The following is a 22,310-nucleotide window of genomic DNA, read 5'->3' as shown; positions in this document are numbered from 1 at the left end:
TGTGTGTGTGTGTGTGTGTGTGTGTTGGTGGTGGTTTTGGGGGCAAGTGGACATGGTGCCGCTGCACAGGCGGATAATGTGAACAAGAACACTACTGAGGGACTTTTGTCTGACATTATTTATTTGGGTGTCTCACTCCTACATATGTGTTTCTAGTATGAGCAAAGTCAATCTACCAGATGTACAATTAGAAGATATACCAAACCTGTCAAGAGCTGCTTTGTACAATCTATTTTTAAATATTTACAAAAAAACTATATATATACTTGCATCTCTGTCATGAAATCGGTATTTATTCATTTATGTAATACCAAACGACAAAATGTGACCTTTTGTTTTGAACCAAATGGCTTCTGTAAACACCTGTGGCTTTTCTTCTTTGTACAATACAACTGATTGCAAAAAAAAAACAACCAAAAAAATGGTTTAATTACAACACTGCGTGAGTGAGTATGTGACATTGTTCGGTTCTTACTCAATGAATTAGACCACCACCATGACACCAAAGTCATGTTTAGACCACGGCTAGCCTAAATTAATTTGTATACAGAATTGTTCATTGCAAAAATCATGTTTTGGATGTTGCTGTAATTGTTAATACACCAATCAGTATGTAGAAGCTCTCGAACTGAAATGCTACTTTGAATGCAAATTTTACCCTTGAATTTTCAAATGTTCTCCTACTGGAAAGATGAAACAATTGATGCGCGTTGTCTTGGTCAAGATGTCAAATTATAGTAATTTACTTGCGGTGGGAAAAAAAACTATAAAAGGGTGAATTTAGTTTGAAATTCCTCATCCCTGGTCAACGTGATTTAAAAAATGAGAGCCCACTAAAATAGAAATCGTCCGCATAAAATCATGTCGTGATGCATCTCTGTGACAGGTGGACGAGTAAGCGCGGTGAGCACTGCAAACCAGTTCTAAAGTACAAAAGTGACGGTGAAACATTTCTGGTGGCTAAAAAGGAGGCAGCTCGTCTCTGGTGTACGGCACTAAATGGAGTTATAATCCTAACACGTACTGTAACCACAACAATTGAGCAGCGATTCACCAGTTTTCATTTTTTTCATGTCGGAAAAAAAAAAAAACAGCTACAAAACTGCCTGGAAAAACCCCAGTGAAGAAATATCCGCAGTGGAGGACAGGTTGCCTAGGCAACTTCATCCTACACACCGCATCAACCACTCCCCCCACCCCCATTTACAAAAATGAATGGGAAATACTATACAGTATCTCACATCTCATGGGACAAACAAGAATGAAACTTTGCGACAACGGAAAGTATTTTTTTTTACTGCCTCCTCAAAACAACTTGATACACAGCCGTTTATGTCTTAACCACTGGCAACAAAAGTGAGTACACCCCTAAGTGACACTGTCACTTTTGGGAGAAACTGAAGCTAATGCATATTTCATTTCTCACATTCATAGACTAGTTGATTGGTTTGAATATGTCTGGTTGGAATATGTGTAACTATGCTGAGTTTCTGCTTTTGATAAATCATCTTAATTCTTATTAGGAATTGGCATGCATATTTCGTGGGCAGGGCGGCAGTGCCCTGTTGTGGGTTTGAATCCGGCCCCGCCCTTCTTGTGTATGTTTGTATCTTCTCCCCGTGCCTGCGTGGGTTTTCTCCGGAGGTACCACAGTTTCCTATTGCCCCTAAGTGTGATTGTGAGTGCAAATGTTTGTTTGTCAATGTGTGCCCTGCGATTGGCTGGCAACTGATTCGGGGTGCACCTTGGATGTTGCCTGATGATAGCTGCATGTCATAGGCTCCGTATGACGATTGAGGTACAATATCTACTGAACTGTTATTTGCGATACATACGATCTTAATCACTACATTTAAGTAGTTTTCATTTTGTTCTTGCCTTATTTTGTTGAGCATTGTGGCCTACTACACTACTGTGTTTTAAGGGCGCTATGGTGATACTTGGAGAGTGTGAAGCGTTTCTTTTTTTTTGGGGGGGGGGGGTGTCACTTGGTGTCTAGGACATTATGGGGATAAGTTTGAAATCTGATTGGTTAAAAAAAAAAACAGTCCCATTGCCAACATAGCTGAAGTTACGTGGGATAGCAGTACTGATTGTGAAGGCGCTGGGCAGATTAGACTAACATGGAAACACGTAGAGGCTGAAATCTGATGGGTCAAAAAAAAAAAAAAAATCTTCATTCACGTAATCGAAGCAGTGCAGCCAAGAGGAACGCTAAAAACGGAAGAGAATGGGCAATCGGGAATCAATGAATAGAATTTCATGGAACAAATCTTAGAATTTCAGTTGTAGATGTCGGTCAGTGCTTCGTCTCTAACAGCCCGCCACGAGAGAACCATGACAAGGAGACCCCACTTCGCTGGGGACAAGTGTCAGTTTAACACATGCTATCTCCAAGACTCCTTGTTGCCATAGTAACAGGCTGCTGACTTTTATGTTGATGATCATGTGTTGGAGGTGAGCTCCTCGACCCTTCTTGCACCTGTTTCTCCTCCTATGAAGAAGAGAAGGAGCCCGCTCGACACCACCGCTAGGAAGAGAGCTGGAGGCGGAGTCTCTGTCAGTGATCGAAAGACGAGAAGTTGACAGCTGATGTGACTCATTTTATACGTGACATCATGTGGACAAATCATCCACACGACACTCACAGGTCCACAGGGCATCTGGATAGAAAGCCGCCTGTGCATTTATTTACTCCATATCCGTGCACGAGTAGGGAAAATAAATGCCACGAGTGAAGTAAAGTGTGCAGAAAGTAGAAGCATTAAAAAAAAAACAACAACAACAGAGCCTGACCAATATGGATTGATCGTACTTTTTTTTTTTTTTTTAGACCTGTGCCGATATTTTGCAGAATACAATTCTGATAACTGATTAATCAGCCAATTAACTTAAAAAATATAGTGTATAATACTTTTTGTCACCTAATGCTTGCAATAATTAAGATTAGGGAAGATGTGAATTACAGACATTTGGACATTTGACTGTTTTACATTACTTTGTCCTTTCATATTTGACTTTACAGAGAAGACAGAGAAAAATTGGCAAAAATCGGCATTTTTTTTTTTTTTTTACCATTTTTTTCAACATTTGTCCTGACCTTTTTCTTACGTAATGTGTTAAATGTGGAAGAAAAATGGCAAAATCAGATATTTTACAGATTTGAAAAGGGCTGTTATTGTCGAATTAAATCAGCCAACCAATCAATCGGTTGAATCCTACTTACTAGTTTGCCAAAGGTGTCCTAAGTGTTGAACTAGCATAACAGTTGTAGGCAGTTTAGGCAAAATTACTACCAAAACGGTCGTTCTACTCATGGCCTAATCATTCTGCTGGTGTGCTGAATTGTATTGATACTAGTGAGGACAAAGTGTGTATTAGTACACGGACCTTAAACTGGACATCAAGGATATGGAATAAATGCTCCAACGGCTTTCCATACATCTCTGTAGGCGGGGTGACTCAAATCACATCACACACTCAGGTCAGCATTCAATGTTAGTTTTATTCAAACAACCAAATCCTTATGACTGTCATACAATCACTGTGGCATCAAAAAAAAGGGGTTGGGAGGGCGGGGCGATTGTGTTAGAAGATCATCACATTACTAATTTTGTGTTGGGGCAGGTTTTGCCCGAGCGTTGGACATGCGTTGGATCCCTACAAAAACATTGTACATAACATGTCACACCGTCTTAGCGAGTTCATTCATTCCCAACCAACATGTTGGAAATCAAATCATCGGGTGTTCACTTAATTGGTCTGGATGAATTTATTTACTAAACTGTTCATCTTTTATGAGAGCCACGTATAGTGACAGGCAGCACAATTAAATGCTCTTCATAAACCGGATGGCAGAAGGTACACAACTGACTGAAATATGAGTAAATTGTGACGAGATCATGAATATTTCAGTATAACGCGGTGCCTTGACTTACGATTGTGTGTGCTCTCGTGACTTTCATCGTTTCATCCTTTTATACGACCAGAATTATGAGCACGGTCCCGGAACTAAATACACTTGTAAGTCAGGTTACCACTGCATATTCTTCATGTGCGATGTTTTTGCTTGGTGGTGTGCTGGGAGATTTTGCTAATGTTTAACGCGCCTTGGCTCAACATAGGTTGACAAAGTTTACTGTACAGTAAAACAAAGTTTCAGTGCTCGCGGGCCCAAGACAAAGCTGTGACACAACAAGGATTAAAAATATTTGCCCTTGTTTGAATACATTCGTAATACTTGATAACAGCAAACGACAACAAAAACAGCAAGAAAAATCTTAACGTCACTAATGGTTAAGCATTAGGGCCACACTGAAAATTAAGAAAATACATTACAAGAAACATAGGGGGGCGCAGTAGAAAATGCAGCCATCCACCAATGGACTGGTCGCCAAGTCAATCACTAAGGCACATACTGTGGATAAAAAGCAAGCAATCACTCACACCTTCACACAATTTAGAGTCTTGAGTGAAACTAACATGCATGTTTCGAACCTTGAACGTCAGAGGCAGACGCGCCAAGCACATACTGCTCAAAACCTTTAATCAAATATCGACTTTCCGATTTCGAACGGTTTCATTGTTAGACGTACAGGTACCACAGATAAGTACGTTTGATGCATCGAATTTCAATTGGCTTTCTTTCTGACGCACGAGTCACCAGAGTATCAAATTGCCGCAGTGTACAGCGACTTATTTGATGTCCATTTTTTTGCCTTAAATATCGGTGGCTGGTACCGTGAAATAAGGCCCGTATCGGCCCAATAACAATACCTGGTACCGGCAGTCATCTCTAAAAATAATATGATTGCTCCTCTACCACATTTATTTCTTGGGAATAAGTAAACCTCTTACTCTCATAACACGATAACTTTGATCTAAAGAACAATAATGAAGTAATTCCGGTAATGTAATTTTTTCCATTTCAGTGTGGCCCAAATGCTTCTTTGTAAATACAGAAATGTTTTCTTAATGCGAAAAACTCCCTCCGTTAGGGTGACATTTCGTCATCATTTTCAATTTCCGACCATATAGTACAAAGCTGCATAGCTTTTCTGTGGAAAGCTGTTTGACCATTTATTCAGCCATCTTAACATTCATGTAAATAATACACTCTTTGTCCTCACTAGCAACTCCGCGCACTAGTAGACTAATGATGTCTTACTAGCGCATACAACATTTCTGCATATTAAAAGGCCACCTACAGTTCATGTTATGATTGGGGCAAAACTACTAGTGCGCATTTTGGCACTAATAGTAGGTTCCAAGAGGCTACTAGTGCGGCACAGGGGTATATTAGTAAAGTTTAATCGTGTATTAGCAGGCCAAGAGTTACTAGTGAGGAAAAACTGGGCGCAAGGTGATAACTGTCTGCTACTAGCACTACTTGTGACATTCCATAATTCTCCTAGTTAACACTTTAATGCTTCACAAGTAGTGCTCGGATGGCAACTCGTGTAATTTTGCCTCAGCAGAAACATGTAATTGTCTTACTACTATGCCAAAGTTGTCCTACTAGTGTGTAGAAATGTTAGACTGATATTGTCGTGGAAAAACCTTGTAAGACATGTTTTATTCTACTAGTGCACTTGATTGTATAACTAGTGATGAAAATAGTGTACTAGTACAACCATTTCCGTTGGAACCTTGTGTACAACGTAATGAAAAACACAATACAATGATTTGCAAATCATGTTTAACCTATAATTAATTGAATACACTAACAAAGACAAGATACTTCATGTGAATCTGATAAACTATTGTTTTTAGCAAATAATCATTAACTTTGAATTTTATGGGGGCAACACGTTCCCAAAAAACTGGGACAGACAGCAAAAAAGACTGAGAAAGTTGTGAAATGCTCATCAAAGACCTGCTACGATAATAAACGCGAATGCAAAGTTGGTTGTTTTTTCCACCAATTTTGAATGTCTTTTTAGCCTTAGCAACGCGGTTAGCCGCCAAGTATGCCGCTCTCAAAGCACTTACAAGCACTTTGACTCACCCTGCTAGCGTGTGCATTTAATATGAGCATTAAACAATAGTATATCAGTTTGAACATTAAATAATCTCGTCTTTATAGTGTATTCAATTAAATAAAGGTTGGGCATGATTTGCAAATCATTGTATTCTGTTTGTACTTATGTTTCACACAACGTCCCGACTTCATTAGAATTGGTTTGTGCATGAGATTCTACTACTACAAGTTCGTGAAGTTAGCTATCGAGAGGGGGTGGGAAGAAAAAGACATCTCCCTGAAGTGTTATGCGTCATCTGAGCAACCATGTCGCGGCTGCGTGCCCACATGACGGCAGCAAAAAATAAACACGGTGTTGTGGCTAAGTACACTTGGCTAGGAGAATTTTTCCACTGTTGGCCACATTGGCAAAAAGGTTTCATGGCGCCAACCCTGGCGGACCCTTACGACGGCTGTCAAGGCTAGGGAACAAAGGCCCAAACAGCTTTCCAGACTACTCTATGAAATCCCCTACTTTGCAAACACAGCAAAGAGAAGATCCAAATCCTGATTGTGACATTTCAAGTCCTAAATTGACTAACAGTAGATGATGACAGAAAAAAAAACCAACTGAAGCAAATACTTCCACACACAAATTTGGCCGTAATCTAAAGCGCAGATGTCCTCAACTGTCCCAGTCCCCACTCAGCGTGTCCTCGTCTCCTCTGTCGTCGTCGTCGTCGTCGTCGGAGTCGGCCGACACCTTCTTCATCCTCATCATGGCGGCTTTGATGCTGCGCTCCAGCTCGTTGTCTTGCCTTCTGCCGCTGTGCACTTGGGAGCGAGCCGGAAGCACCTAAAGTTGACATTTGACAGAACTTTCTCAAGAGAGTGCAAACCTCGTACAAGCCCTCTCGCCTTCATTTGCCCCTTCTGCTGTTTTCTATCATGCGTTTTGCTTTGAGTGTAACGTTTCGAAACGTGCGCTATTTCTATTTAGACGTCCCAGGAAGTAGTCGGGAACGCAGCATCGTCGGCTACACGCCGCATCTTAGGAAAAGCTCGAAGGTTCTCCAGTGTAGAACATCTGACCTTCTTCAAGGTGACTCCTTGCCGGATGGCCGACATCAGGCTGCTTCTCTGGTCCCCGGAGGGGGGAGGCATCTCGGGTCCGGGGGCCTTCCGAAGTCGGATCTGTCCACGCTGCAGCGAGGCTAACACTTCATCCATGGTTCCTATAGCGACAACGCAGTTCAAGCTTTCTCTCGACACCCCTTCATCCTCCACAAAGGCCAAGGAAATAAGAAGCCGGATGGATGCGTTTAGGTGCTGGTCGATAGAAATACCTCCTACAGCCTCAAGGGAAGATGGGAATTTAGGACGGAAATGTGTGTACATGCAAAACAGAAACAAAACACACCCTCCAAAACACTCGTCTTAATGGAACAAGTTCACGTTCTGTCCTTCAATCCCATATATACGCACATATCTTAATGACATGATTGTAAAAAGATAACACAATTGCCTTGGGGAAAAACGTTTTTTTTTTTCAAGATCAAAAGTTGTAGATTTTCCAGGTAAAAGGTTGGATAAATCCAAAGCTGCATATCGCTAATAAAAAGTAAAACATTTTCAAGATAAGTAGGTAAACAGGTTTTGAACTTGTCTTTTTTTAAGATTTAAAAAAAAAAAACGTTTGCAAGATAAACACAAAACTTTAAGAAAAAAGTCACATATTTTCAAGACAAAAAGATGTATATTTTCCAGATAAAAAGTTGAATGTTTTTTTCTAATATTTGAGGAATCAAGTCATATTTTCAAGATAAAGAGTTGCAGATAAAAAGTATATTTTCACCATATAAAGCTGTCCATTTCTTTTTTAGATAAAAAGTGTCTAATTGAGAGCGAGCTCATTTTGTCAAGATAAAATTTTGCATATTTTCGAGATAAGCAGTTGTATATTTTCAAGATAAAAAGTTGTGTATTTCCGATAAAAACTCCTACATTTTTTAGATAAGTCCTGTAATTTCAAGAAGTATCATTTTTTAAAGATAAAAAGTAACGCGTTTAAGATAAAGTTGTATATTTTGCGAGATTATAAGCAATAAGGTTGTCGTGGGGGCAGGCGAGCGTCACTGTCGCAACTGGAAACTTTATTGTATTGTGGATCTTATATTTATCAGATTGCCGTGTTTCAACTAGTCAACTTTCCCCTAGAGCAGAAGTCAACCCAAACATATTTTTTTCAAGAATATGTTCTATGCAAGCCCACTAGTTGAAACAGATCATTCTGATAAATATTGCATTTGTGGAATAAGTGTTAATGCACCCGTTCTTAGCCATCTCTGCGGGCGGCCATTTTGTCTTCTGTCGACTAAAAATGACATCACAACTGCTCACAAAGACCAATCACGGCTCAGATTCAGAAAACAGGTCAGCCGTGATTGGTCGTTGTGAGCAGTTGTGATGTCATTTTGCTTCTTAATTTATATTCCACAAACGCAAAATGATTCAGAATGCCGTGTTTCAACTAGTGGGCCTGCTGGGAACATATTCTTGAAAAAAATATCTTTGGGTTGACTTCCGCTTTAAGGGCTTAATTATTGCAAAATCCATTTAATGATTTTTGAAGTTTTTAATGACCATCGTAAACCCTAATTTTGGAGATAATTAGTTGGACTTTTTTTTTTAAAGATAAAAAGCTGTACACTTTCAAGATGAAAATAATCTCATATTTTTGAGATACAAAAGTAATTCCAATAAACATAAAAGCCTCACCTATATTTTGCGTGAGTGTGTTCTTGGCTGGAAAAGAAGGTTCTTCTCGATCACTGAGCGGCTTTGGTTTGTCTTCACAGGAAGTGCTGAATGGTGGAGGAGGAGGAGGAGGCGGAAGAGGAGGAGCTGGCGGTGGTGCAGGGACTACAGTCGAGCCGTTTCCAGATGGAGGTGGCGGTGAAGGAATGATCTGGACCGGCACGTCTTGAGGCTGCGGTTTCACCGGAAGTGTTTTGCGTCTCGGTGCAGGGCGGCTAGAGGGAAGCCCATCAGAGGACGGAGGCGGGCCAAGGCTGATGATGGAAAGTGGCTGGGAGGCACAAGACGACTCTGTGGGAGACCTCCGGGACTTTAGCACATACTGACCCTGTCGCTTCTTTGAAGAGATAAGGGGGAGAGAAAAGAGACCAGTGTTGGAAGACAGAAAGCGTCACAATTGTTTGTGTATTTTCAACTTTCCTGTTAAACGCAGGCCATGAAGAATGTCATTTGCCATCCGCCAACGCATACTCACACTGACATCACCGAGATAAAAAGCAATATTTTTGAATAGTCATGAAACTACTAGGTCAGGTGAATTTCAACTAAGAGTTTTTCAAGATACAAGCTGTCCGTCGGCCAACTTTTTGGCTTGAGTCGCAAGCAAAAATTGAAGTTATGAGCACTTAATGCTTCACGACAAACAGCACACGCCCAAGTTCTTCCTCCTAGCTGTTTGAAGATAAAAGAAATGTACACGTCGTGTATTTAAACCACATCAATTACAAACGGTTGCTAGCTTAGTGCTAGCATACCATGCATAACGCCATAGCCGGGCTAACAAAACTAGCATTGACATTGCGGTAGTTCTATCACTTCTAACGGACTAAATGACTGACTTAACTGACCAACTGATGATTAGAATTCGGGTAGCCTGGTCGCTGACTGATGACAAATGATGGATGAGCAAAACTGGGTAAAATGCTCATCTCTGTTTATTACTGTTTGTTTTTATGAAGTACAATACTGTAGAGTGCTATTTTTATTATTAAAAACATGTTCCAAATATTCTAGATGGTGTTTTTTGTGGGTCTGAAACGAATTATTGGCATTTCCATTCATTTCAATGGGGAGAGATGTTTTGTGTTTTGAGTTCTGAGCTTTAAGTGAATTAAACTCCGAAGTGAAGGCACGGCTGTATTACGGCACTACAATGACCACAGTGTATTAAGATGGGAAATGGAAAACTTAAAAAATAAAATTTTCAATATGTGCTAAGATGGCTCAAAGGGGGCGTGTCGTATCTGCCAACTCACATCTGTGGTAATGACGTCATGAGTAATAATAAAGTTATGAGTCTGGTAGTGCAGTGGTTGATATATCATTGGAAAGCTGAGATCATTCATCATTTCTGATGATGCCATTTCTGAAATATGGGTCACTGTGACTCATTTTTTCCATAGCGGGTCACATATAGTATCAAGTTATTCTACAAATGTTTGTGGAACTGACTCCTCCGTTGGTCTTGTTAAGCCATCAATATCAGAAATCTGAATACAAATGTTAAATGAATCATGATTAACGCTTGTACGGCGCATCTCTCCGTGATGCCTCCATCCAGAACATGAAATATGGGATAACTTTCAAGAGGCAGCTTTGCGGCTTACTAAAGAGACAAAATAGGAGCAGGTTTAACCTCTCTGAAGGATCTTAATCTGTTCAGAGTCTTCTCTCGCTCCTGGTCTACCCACTGCTTCCTCCTCTGCTCCTCCTCCTTCCTCTTCTCTCGTTTCTACAAACAATAGCGACAGTGAGAGAGACAGAGAGAGAGAGCGATGGAGAGAGCAAGAGAGAGAGAGAGAGAAGTTGAAGGCGACACTGCGGGGAGATGGGCAGAATCCAATTGCGGCTCATTAGGAGCTTCTGCCGACGTGGAAGCAGCTCTCTGACTGTCTCGTTGCCATGGCGACATACCAAGTGGACTTGATGATGCTGGGTGAAGACTATGGATCTGTGCTCGGCTGCGAGCTGCTTCTGCTCGTGAGCCTCCACACACTGGTCCTACATAGACACACACATCGTGAAGAAAGCCTTTAGCTTCATTTGTCTTGTTTCATCACCTTCTATAACTTGGCCATTTTTGATCAAATTAACAACTGGTTTTCACGAGGGGTCTCAAATTGTTATTAAAAACACCGGGGGGGGGGGGTTGTGTTTTTTCAATTGTGAAGTGGTTTACAAGTGCGATGGTCAACCACCTGATGTGCGGCAGGAAGTCACCAACTATATTTTTTTTTTATATAGTTTAGTTTAGTCACGTTTGGCCACGTTGCTCAGTGTGCAGTGGCCTTTTGTCTCTCGGGCGAGATGTGTCACTTCACTATTATTTCCTAGACCAGTGATTGTCTACTGGTGGGCTCTTTTAAAATCGGTAACAATTGGCTGATTTTTTTTTTTGCCGATTCCTTTTACATTAAGACATTAAAACAGAAGACAAAGATAGTGATGTTCAAATGATGTCCCCACGCACCCGCAAAAAAGAAAAAAAAAAATAATTGGTCCATTTTTGCAGATTTTCCTCTCTGTTGTAAAGCTTAAACATTGTTAAAGGACAAAGTATTGCAAACCAGTCAAATGTTCAGTCTGTAATCCACCCTCTATTGTTGAAATCATTGAGGGATCAAAGCAGTTTTTTTTTTTTTAATTTTATCCTGCCAAATATTAGAACCGGCCTGAAAAAAGTTCTTATCTGCTGGGCCACTTACAAAAAAAAAATATATATATCACTCCCAAGATGTTTATTTTTGTACAGGCAGTTGTCATGTTCGTCATGAGTTTCTTAATAAGGTGCCCTGAAAGACACTTTGAACATGTAGCAATGTGTATTGTTAAAAAGAGCACAAAAATATGGTACTACTTAAAGTTCTTCAGCAAATAACTATTTATCTGTTCCAAAAAAAAAGCGGTGCATTTGGAAATAGTGATCAGACAGACTTTCACTGTCTCTGCTTAGACGCAAAGCTGAATAAAGCAAATGAGCGAAAACATCACAACTACCCAGTATAAATAAAAAAGTCAAATGCTCTGCATGTCCAGAGAGTCATTTTGAGAAGTACAAGCTATTCACATGCGGCACCTTTTTGTTGCGCAGGTAAGCTCGTCGAGCACAGATGTTGCCTCTCTTGGTCTCCAGGTTCTGCAGGCGTCTTTTGAGCTGACGGATGGCTGGAGGCTCCGTGTGATGAAGTCCTGTGTGAAGCATGCTGTGGAGCTCCTCGGGATCCTCACACACATCATAATACACCACCTCCTCCTTCAGTTCTACAACACATTTCATGTCCAGTCAGTACTTTCCATGTCAACCTTAGTTCACGATCAGCAACGTGTGATGTGAGTGAGCTTGAGGTTACTTTAGTAATGGCAAGGAAGACAGTCTAGTTTTCAAACCTATCCACTCCAACACACTTTTATGGAATAATTTGCATTTAATATATTGACACTTTTTATTAGGATACAGCACCAGAACTTAGCTTCCATGAATACTTTGGTGTACTAAAGAGAGTATCTCACATTTTTTATGTCCTCAAATTATTCAAAGTATTTTATTGCATCAATTCCAATGTGCGAGCATGCCAACGAGCCAGTAACCCAACGTTGCCAGGGCTGCGAGGGCCCTTTATAGCTGCTTGCTGCGCTAGTTGTTGTTGTTGGTTTGTTTTTTGTTTTTTTCAAACTGAAATTTATGTGTATTGAAATTGTGTTTAACTCATTCACTGCCAGACATTTTCAGGCCCTGTTTTGCCCTAACGTTTGAAAAAAATATAAACACGTTCCTGGGATTGGACGGCTGGACTGTGAAAAGACAAACACAAATGTCTTTGGCAGTGACTGCGTTTTAAGTGCCTGGCAATTATCTAATTAGAGCATCTGGTACTGTTATGCACATTCAAACATGTGTTCTTGACTTGATCATTTGACCTAAAAATGTGCTGTGCTACTCATGTGCAGCACGACTACCTCTGATCTGACGGCGCAGGGTGTCGGTCTGAGTCACCAGCAGCTGCTCCTCGTTTTTCAGGATCTCAAACTTGGTGTTGTACAGTTCCAGTTGCGTTTCGTAGAACTGCAACTCCAGTCGGTCTACAGAGTCCTTCTTCTGGTCTTGCTCATAGGCAGAACCAGTCTCAGCTGTCTGGCCCTGGTCTCTGCCATACAAGTTGGCAAACTAGGACAAAACATAGAAGAAGGTCAATTTCAGCGCCACGGACTATGCATTCTCGAGGGATGACCCATTTCTTTAACAAATGCATAAAAATCCGCGAGTAACTGAGCCTTCCTTAAAAAGGTTTAGAGTGTATTGTAATGCCTACAGAGCCTACAGATGCCACAAGGCAAAGGACTACTTTTGCCCAAATAACGCTCCTCAAGAGATTGTATCGAATGTCATATTGGATGTTGTATAGCTGCTTTTAGTGTGTTTTTGTGCCTGCAATGGATTTTGCAATGTTACATTTCCCCTCCCCTATTTACTTTCGACATCATATCCGAGGCTCAGTGTCAGTGTGTGCGTATGCTGGTTCTGATCTTGTGATGAAATGAGCTGAAAGCAACAATATTGTTTTTTTCAACGGTACAATTAAATACTTTCATGACAGAGCTTATAAAGCAAACACTTTCAAAGAGTGTTCGCGTAGGCTGAGCTGTGCCACATACAAATGGAACTGACTGGAAATCAGCCTCCAGCTTCTAGACTGAGTTGATTTGAGATGATGTGCTGCTCATTCCGCGCACACGCACGCACACAGGAATCATGCAGCAAAGTCAGCAGGGGCACTCAACATAATCGCTGAATTATTTGGCCACCGGTGTTTGTGTGTAGGTGTTTCTCACTGATCTCATGACAGAAAAAACACACACGCATGCATGCAGACACAGCCAACATCAAACCTGGAATTTAAAGAGTGTTATAAAATGAATAATGCAACGTGAGTGTGTGTACACTCTGAAGGTGTTTTTTGAAATTTCAGATTCAAACAACCTGCAGCAGCAGATAAGCTCTTTCCAAAACACTTTGATTAAGACATAACAAATACACTGCCGGGCACTAACTGAGAAGATGGGGGGGACACACACACACACAAACCAAGGCACCCGAAAAAACACACAGTCATGTCAACACACACAATACAGACACAAATAACAAATTGCACCAAAGTGAACCCCAAATGCCAAACCAGTGTGTACGATGTTCACCTCTTTTTTGATGCCGGCTTTTTTGCTGTTCAGACACATCTCAGTTGATCTCATGTGCTGCAGGGCTTCTTTGGCCAGCAGCAAGCGCAGTTTCTCCAGTCGCGGAGCCGCAGAAGCCCAGGCAGCGGCTCCAAAGCGACTCTTATCCTCCTCCATCTGCTTTACCATACCTGAACATGTACAGTATGCGCCACGTCGGTTATGCACGTCTGCATCTGCGTGGCATCTCATTTTCTACACTAACGCACCACTACATTAGGTTGTGCTATACAAACGAAAATCTGCTTTTTAACATGCTACATTTTATAGAGCACGGGCACATCAGTACGACTTGATAAAATTGTCATGTTCCTAACATACTGAAATAAGGAAGCCAAATACTGTATTACATTTCTCTGCATCTAATGCAAACTACAATAATAATAAATAATTACAGTCAACCCCAAATATATCGCGGTCAAAATGATGATGGAAAATACATATGTGTAAAATCTTCATAACTCCTACTTTTCTGATAATGATTCAAGATAAGAATACATGATCCACTGCATTACAGTGAGATGTATGCGGTCTTTTACATACAGTAAATTTAACAACTATTTGTTGCTCTAAAATGGGCACTGCGGATCTCATTAGTTTGCACAAGTAAACCTCATGTTGTGTACAAAGTTGCAATGCAACTAGGGACCTAGGGATCTATTTCCTGCATGCGGCGGTAAGATGCACAGAATTCAGGTTATTAATAATAAAGTGATTAAAACACAATGAGTCACCAGCGAGGGCCTTCGAAGTCTGTGCAAAGTAGGTGACTGTGATGTCCTGAATAGAAGCGACGGCATCTTCCGCTTTGGCCCTCCACTCCTCCGCCTCCCTCTCGAGAGCTTCAATCCTCTTAGGGCCTAAGTCATCAAACTCCAGGGACTTCTGCAGAAAACAGCAGTGTGGAACATCAACTGTCCAAAAGCTATTCAAACATGCATGAGAATGAGTTTTGGGAAAATGCTCTCAGGCAGTCCTAGTGGCACAGTAGCTACGATTACTCCAGCGATCTTGTGATCCAACAATGGACATAACCAAGAACAAGTGAGAGTATTATTGCAAATTCTAGCATAATATAATTTTCCTTCTCACAAAATGTTCAATTGATTGTTAAAAACATCCCCCTGGATGTTTTCTATAGTGGTTGTCGTCATTAGAGTTGCTTTTTGTAATCGATTAATTTCATTAAATGCTTCAGCCCCTTACCACCACATTCCATTTCGTAGAATCGCCTAGGGCTGGGGGAAATAAAAGTCGACTAAGTCAGATACGTTGACCACCACAAAAAAAAAAAAAGCATCCATTCAGCCAATACAGATTAATGACTAACTATTTACCAGGTGTCCAAACTACAACCTGCGGACCATTTGCAGCACACCATCCATTTTTCAGTAGCCTGCGGCATCGACTAAAAATGACATTTGATAAGGCCTACAGGGCTAGTTTGAACTCATTCACTGCCAGACATTTTCAGACCCTCTTTCACCCCAATGTTTGAAAAAAATTTGAAAAAAAATATAAACAAGTTCCTGGGATTGAATGGCTGGACCGTGAAGACAAATTTGTCTTTGGCAGTGAATGAGTTAAAAAAAAAAAAAAAAAAGAAAGGAGGAGGTGGGCAGAGTGAGAAGGGAGGGTGTCAAAATAAATATGTGCCAAATAATGTCCTGATCACGTTTTTGCATTCGAATCCGAGTCACTTGATTTTGAGTGTCTGCCAATACTTCTGCAATGCAATGAAGAAGAAAAGAAGACCACATCTAAATTATCTCAATAACTTTGACTTTAGAAATTAAAAAAAATTAAAAATATTATATTTTTCAGCTCTACTATCAGCAACATGCAAAGACACAAATAAACTATTTAGGACTGAAACACCCACTATTACTGTACAAAACACTATGGTGAATAAAGACAATTACATTTTAGAAGCAAAAACAGTTTCTTCACTTTTTGCTCTGTGTCATGGTGCGATGTACATAGCTCATTAGTGATCCTCAAGTAACTGTTTTCAAAATGGTCATCTTAGCACAGTTCGCTCTTGGTTTGGTTTGGAATGTGGAGATTGCATTTGGCTGCTGTTCAATGCAGGGGTGGATCTAGTCAAGTGGATACAGGGCTGTTGACCACCCCAAAATCTTGAAAAATCCATACCTATTTGCCTTTAATAAAAAGAGGTTATGTAGCAGTTTATTAAATTGACCAGAACATTTAAACAATATATAATTACTTAATTGATTGATTTTAGCATGTTTAATAAACTAAAGTTGAAGAATTTCAAAGTGGCCCTTGCGTCCTTCCATTCTTCTGCATGTGGCCCTCAAACGAAACAGTTTGGACACCACACACCTGATCTATTAGCACCCTCTGTTGGTGGAAAGTTGATAGTGCAGTCAAACAATGAAATAAGTCCCGTCAGTTTTTCCCCGTCTGTGCTCGCCACAGCGATGTGCAAATGTATCCAATTAAGGAATTATTCCATGGAATAATTGATGGGGTAATCGATTCTAAAAGATTCAATTGTGACATCACTAACATCAACCTTCAAATGGCATGCTTGTATTTACCAGGATCTCCATTTTGTAGAGGCAAGCCAGCTCTCGCATGTCTCTGAAAGGCTGCAGCAGGTACTGAAAGAAGGTAGTGGCCTCAGTGACCAGATCCTGGTAGGCCTCATCCTCTTGTGCGTAGATAGCAAGCAGCACAACCATCCGGTCCGCGCCTTCGTGACTCTGCAGCAGCTGAGAGGAGAAAGGACACAATCGCTTATTGTTGAATCATAATACAGTATTTCACAAAGTTACAATGCTAAAAGTCAATTATTAGCATATGAATATGTTGGTTAGAATGAACCAATGGTGGATACAGAGTGTGTGAATAAGATGGTGGGTCTTGCAAACTGCTTTTAAAATCAGCCTAAAAAAAATAACGCACGACTCTCAGAGGATCCATATTCGCTGAAGTACAAGGACATTCTTTTTTACTAAAGAATAACTTTCCATTGAGGACAAGGTAGACGTCGATGTATTATAACTGACCACTTACTGACAGTGATGCAAAAGCGAAACACTTTGTTCATCTGTCTATGCCAGTGATGTACATGTAGGCAGAACACGTATATCGTCGCTGTCATGTGAAAAACACATTCTCCATTTTTTAAATTTTTTTTCGGATTTTTACATGAATGGTGTTTCCGCATTAATGTGAAAAAAAAAATTAAAATTCCAAAATAGGAGATACGCATTTTTCACAGGACAACAACGATATGTTCATCCATTACAGGCCTGGCCAACGGCTCTTTGGCTCCAAATTTCACATGGTGATAGTATGGGCCACCAAGAACAAGAATCCACTGGATTTTCTACTTACTGGAGAAATGTTTTTTTTATGGCAGTTCAAACGTTAGGAAAATGATGATTTCTGTACTGTATTTTGTGCAGACTTTGCCTCTAATGTTTGAAAAAAATCTACAGTAAAATCAGTCCAAACTTCGCATGATGATAGTATTACTCTTCAGGAAGAAGAATCCACTGGAATGATTTTTGTACTGAGGGAATGGGTTTTATGGCAGTTCACGGGTGAGGGAAATGATTTCTGTACTGTCTGGAGTGGACTGTATTTTGTGTAGAATTTTCCTCTGATAGCTTGGCCGCAGTTCTGCACTGGTCAAACGACATAGAAGGGTTTGGTTCCTTAGTGTTATTTTCGCGTGACGTCATGCTCACCCAAAGTTGTGAAAAGTGTGGTGTATGTAGGTTGTGTACACGATGACTCAGTTACCTGCCGCAGGTGACCCTTCGCCCTTGACATCTCGTCATGCATGCTCTTCCTCTTGAACTCCTGGAGGTTCTCAAAGTAGTCTTCCACGTCGCGCTCATCCTGGGAGAAAAGCGTGTCCAGCACGATTGTCCTCCCGCAAACATCGATGGCGGTGCTGAAGTACTTTTCCAGCTTCCGACACGGTGCGTCCGACTCCCTCCGCTCGTCGTCCGAATCGTACTTTCGATTCGGGAAGAGCAAATCCCAGATGCTTCCGTCTTCGAACTGGGACAAGTCGGGAAAGCAAGCCGCCAACACATCGCCGACACACGTTAGCTGCTGATGGATGTGTTTTAAATCTCTAACCGAGAAGAGTCCGGCCCAGCTGCTTTGATGCTCCCCCGTCACGCTAATTTCTTCTTTACGCCTCCGCCGCTGTAATGTCCTGTTGTGGCAGGTGACCGCGAACTTACACTCGATGACGTTCCACTGGACGATAAAACCCAATTTAAACACCTCGGCTTCTTCGAATATGTTACTTTTTACCGCCACCCATCCGTCCAAGCTGTCCGGGCGCTCACACTCGATGTTGTTCATGGTTGAAGAAGATGTTTGGGCACGGGCCTCCTTCTCAAAACTGGGGGTCTGTTTACAACGTCCGCCATTTGCGTGACGTGAAATGCATTCAAGGACCTCAGAAAGAATTGGGATTTCACCTTCTTCTTCTTCTTCAAAGTGACTCGCAGACGCAAAAAGACGTCGAGATTGTATTGCACGCGAATTTTTATCATTATTATTATTACGCCCACTTTTGCCGTTCTAAATCTTCCACATTTTTCTACTGATTCAGAAACCATTCCTCTATATGGCCTGTCTCCCGAGAGGTCTGAGGGTGAGATCTGCACCAGCAACGATACTTTACCCTTTTTCTGATGCAATTAATTAATTAATTAATCATTGATTTAAATTCCAGACATTTTTCCCTACATTTGGGAAAGAGCTGTAGTTCATTCAGAGCATGATATTCTGTGGACAACTATTATGAGAATATTCTTGGCGCGGGTTACAATTGACTCTGAACATGGAAAATGGACTGTAATGTTAGGGTGAAAAAGACGCACAAATTCAGGACATCTTGGTTACCAATTTTCCACATTTCAAAAAGACCCTATTTCCCAAATTCTGCACTTCAAAATCCCCCTATTAAGAGATCATTTACATAATCTAACTACCTCCTCCTTCCACATTTCTTGAGCCATTCCAACTTCAAAATATTCAGTTCATTCGTTCATTCATCTTGGGAGCTATCACATTTACCAAGAAATGACCAACTGTTCACAATTAAATTCCAAAAGGTATATATATATATATATATATATATTTACATTTACCTACTCCCTCCACATCTCGACAAACCTATCTAAGTTCAAGTGTCACATTTTACGTTTCAACATTTCAACTAATTCCACAGCATTTCCGCTCAGCGTCAACTTATTTTATTATTCACGCAAAATGTCTACAGAAATTGCATTATCTAGTTTCAAATTGAGTTTAATAAGGGGAGGTGTCTAACTTCATATTTTATTTTGATGGAGAAAATATACATGCACATAGGACACAGAAAACAAGATGAATAGTTGATATGTATGTTCCAGCCGCATATATAGTAAGGATAAGTTACGTTTATGCATCTTGTTAACAGTTGTGGAAAAAGCACAAGAGGAAAATCAATAAAATGTGAGATCAATAATACAGTAATCAATTATGACTACACAGTATAAAAGACAGTAGAAATTACGAGGGTCAGTGAAGGCACCATATTCGCCCGCTATTGCCGTTCAGTTTTGAGTCACAAGTCTGGGAATTTCCAGTGTGATCTGTGATGTCAGAATGAAACCTCAAACCAAACCAATTTTAAACCTTTAATATCACTTTAATCTCTTTTTTTGTTGCAAAAGTATTTTAATTCAACAAGCAAAGTAGACAGTGTTGGTCTATTCTCAGATGTTTGACATTTGATCAGTGTGTGCTGCCTCATCTATTTCTGTCACAGCTTCTGCGTGTGTTGCTGCTCTGCTCAGAGTTGGCTTGTCGTACACGTTGGCCAACAATGCTTGCTTAAAAGTTGAGTCATTGCGGTAAATATCCATCCAATTTTTTCATTCGACCTGCGTGCCTCACTTACTGTGCACATTTTGTTCAGATATTCTGCATTTATTGCTTATCTCTCACTGTTATAATGTCCTCCCACAGGCATTCCACATGGATCTGCATGAGATTAGGGGAACTAAATTGGATGTCATTGCAGAAGAAGCTGAACTGCAGGAGATGAACAAAGACATGGCCAGCACTCTGAAGAAGGCCCCGGGGACGAAGGATGGACATGATATGTTTACCAATGGTCGTATTGAGGTAGGAAGCTGAAGTAATTTTCTACCTAGTCGTCTTAATGACAGGGGGTAAATATATTACCAATAAGATACAGGCATTGTATTGTCTGCTGAACTGTTACAAACAGGTAAGGGGCGTAGGTATGTATATATATATGTCCTTGGCCACCATGTAGCTCTGCCCCTGCTACTAATACAAGAAACTGCTGGATTTCATATAAATGCTCTGATGACATTCCATACCTGACTACATCAATGCCACAAATTGAAAATACTGCTTTCTACGATCGCAGTCTGTCAGTCATGTTTCGTACAATTGTCATGTCATTTTCTCCCCCTGACAGCTGTTGCCGGTAACAAACTGCAACACTTTTAAATGGTGTTGTAATTTGAACTAATTTCCTTGAATGAAGGGGCCATTTTAAGTTTGTTTAAACCTTTGTAGAGTGACATCGACAGCACCAGGAGTCAGTTGCAAGAGAAGGTGGCCGAAATGGAGAACTTTGCAGGACACCTGGAAGAAATCTTTCTCACTGTAGAGGTAAAATGTTTCCCTCAGAGTAAGAAAATATTTCATAGTAGTTGTAAGCAATAAGTGGCAGACAATTGTGACATGTTCAGTGGTAGTCACAATTTGGATTGCACTGCCAGATCGAAACCCCCAAAGGTTTTTGTATTTCTTAATCAAAAAAAATAAATAATCCAGTGAAACCTCTAGGTGAATAAAGAGTGGATGTCGTCAATAGCTGTAGGTACAGAGAAGATAGCAAGACTGCTTGGTGGTGGATTGTATAGTATTCCACTTAATATTCCACTTGGCACTACTAAAGGGGAATGCTGGGAAGCAAACCTCCATCATCAGGTTTGTGGAAGACATTTTCTCATAGGTAGCTATTAAATGTTTGGTTGGTTTGTCTTGGAATAATTTAGCAAAATATAATGGATAGCCTGCTAGCTAACATCAGCGCTTTAGCGCACTATCCATTTCACCATTAAAAACGCAAGTGTGTGCCATTAATCCCAGTAACAGAAATGTTAGTCAATATTCCAGTCTTTCAATGATCATGTTAACTAATTATGCGTTCAAGCCATTTACCATGTTTTCTAAATCATTCTGCCCCGGTCAAATAGCGGTGCCATCGGAGAAAGCTGCGTCTTTCGCTAGTCTCTAAGTATGTGTGACATTGTGGTGAAAAATTCTGCACATGATGCAAAGATGTCCACGCAGGAGAATTTTGGCCGACGTGAGCAACACTTGGAGCATCACTACACTGACGTTCTTCAGACAATTTCGCAGCGTTATGACGAGCGTGCGGCTAGATTGGAAGACGAAAAGAAGGGGAAGCTGGAGGCTCTGTACGCTCAGCTGCTGGCCTGCGGGCACGCGCTGGACGCCTCTAAAGAGCTCATCGAGGAGGCTAAGGAGGTTTACCGCAGCCAGGACAACAGGCTTTTTCTCAAGGTATAAATCCATCTCTTTAAATCGATCCAGCCATCCCTCAATCCAGCCACTAATCTTTTTATCAATCCATCTATTCATCCAAATCTATCAATTTATCATTCATCTTCATGTATTAAATCATCTCCATCTGTTTTATCACAGACAGTTGTTCCCACTATTAAACGGTAAGCAAGACACCGTCTCGTGCAAATATGTGATCTGAATTGGTCCGATTCACATTTGTTAATCCAGATAAATGACAGAATTCCAATTTTTTTTTTGTTTTTTGTACTTCATCAGAATTGAGGAGTTTGCCAAAGAAGAGATGGACCTCACACTGGCAACAAGTCTTGAGTTTGAAACACCGCTTGCTGACCATTCAGATGTCAAAAGCATGATGGACTCCATCAACATTGTTCCAGGTTCCATTTCAATTCTGGTCTTGCAATTGACCTCGTTCACCGCCATTGATGAATTTACTTGTCTTTTCACAGTCTAGCCATTCAATCCCAGGAATTTATTGATGGTTTTTTCAAACATTAGGGTAAAAGAAGGTCTGAAAATGTCTGGCAGTGAATGAGTTAATGATAACTGTTAGGGGTGTTCCGATCAGAGCTTTATGCTGGTAATTCTGATACCGATCATCCAATGAGTGAGATTGGCCAATACCAATCACATGGATTAGCTGCACATTTCATCACTGGATGAAATG

The 22,310-nt window shown here is 40.7% G+C and overlaps 2 protein-coding genes across 4 annotated transcripts in view; one reads left to right on the top strand and one right to left on the bottom strand.

The window, feature by feature from the left end:
* Positions 1-3,485: 3,485 nt before the first annotated feature.
* whamm (WASP homolog associated with actin, golgi membranes and microtubules) lies at positions 3,486-18,475 on the bottom strand. Its single transcript, XM_086025095.1, has 11 exons — positions 17,789-18,475; positions 16,576-16,749; positions 14,743-14,893; positions 13,970-14,139; positions 12,734-12,941; positions 11,853-12,037; positions 10,691-10,777; positions 10,413-10,508; positions 8,738-9,113; positions 7,052-7,194; positions 3,486-6,815 (listed from the first exon to the last, which is right to left on the bottom strand). Exons 1-11 carry the CDS (start codon positions 18,362-18,364, stop codon positions 6,645-6,647), a joined length of 2,337 nt encoding a protein of 778 aa, XP_085881221.1. The 5' UTR covers positions 18,365-18,475; the 3' UTR covers positions 3,486-6,644.
* Positions 17,779-22,310, top strand: part of fsd2 (fibronectin type III and SPRY domain containing 2) — a 9,664-nt gene continuing 5,132 nt past the window's right edge. Inside the window, exons 1-7 of one of the 3 annotated variants that reach the window (XM_086025096.1) lie at positions 17,779-17,970; positions 19,821-19,891; positions 20,021-20,179; positions 20,603-20,698; positions 21,386-21,619; positions 21,761-21,783; positions 21,899-22,020. In XM_086025096.1, the coding sequence (XP_085881222.1) occupies positions 17,934-17,970; positions 19,821-19,891; positions 20,021-20,179; positions 20,603-20,698; positions 21,386-21,619; positions 21,761-21,783; positions 21,899-22,020 (742 nt within the window). In that variant the 5' untranslated portion in view covers positions 17,779-17,933. Of the gene's footprint in view, positions 17,971-19,820; positions 19,906-20,020; positions 20,180-20,602; positions 20,699-21,385; positions 21,620-21,760; positions 21,784-21,898; positions 22,021-22,310 lie in introns of all 3 variants that reach the window. The other 2 variants (XM_086025097.1, XM_086025098.1) reach the window with 2 other exon arrangements.

The sequence above is a fragment of the Filicampus tigris genome, chromosome 3 (assembly GCF_054856515.1).
Source record: "Filicampus tigris isolate MCC_2025a chromosome 3, RoL_Ftig_1.0, whole genome shotgun sequence".
Taxonomy (NCBI): Eukaryota; Metazoa; Chordata; class Actinopteri; order Syngnathiformes; family Syngnathidae; genus Filicampus; species Filicampus tigris.
Note: the sequence above shows the minus strand (reverse complement) of the source record. Positions and strands in the feature narration are given on the sequence as shown.

Excerpts from the sequence above, each read along its gene's own strand:
- whamm (XM_086025095.1), bottom strand. The coding sequence starts at position 18,364 with ATGAACAACATCGAGTGTGAGCGCCCGGACAGCTTGGACGGATGGGTG. Across the intron at positions 14,894-16,575 it reads TCTACAAAATGGAGATCCTG|AAGTCCCTGGAGTTTGATGA; the intron begins GTAAATACAAGC and ends TGTTTTCTGCAG. Across the intron at positions 7,195-8,737 it reads CACACTCACGCAAAATATAG|GAACCATGGATGAAGTGTTA; the intron begins GTGAGGCTTTTA and ends TTGTCGCTATAG.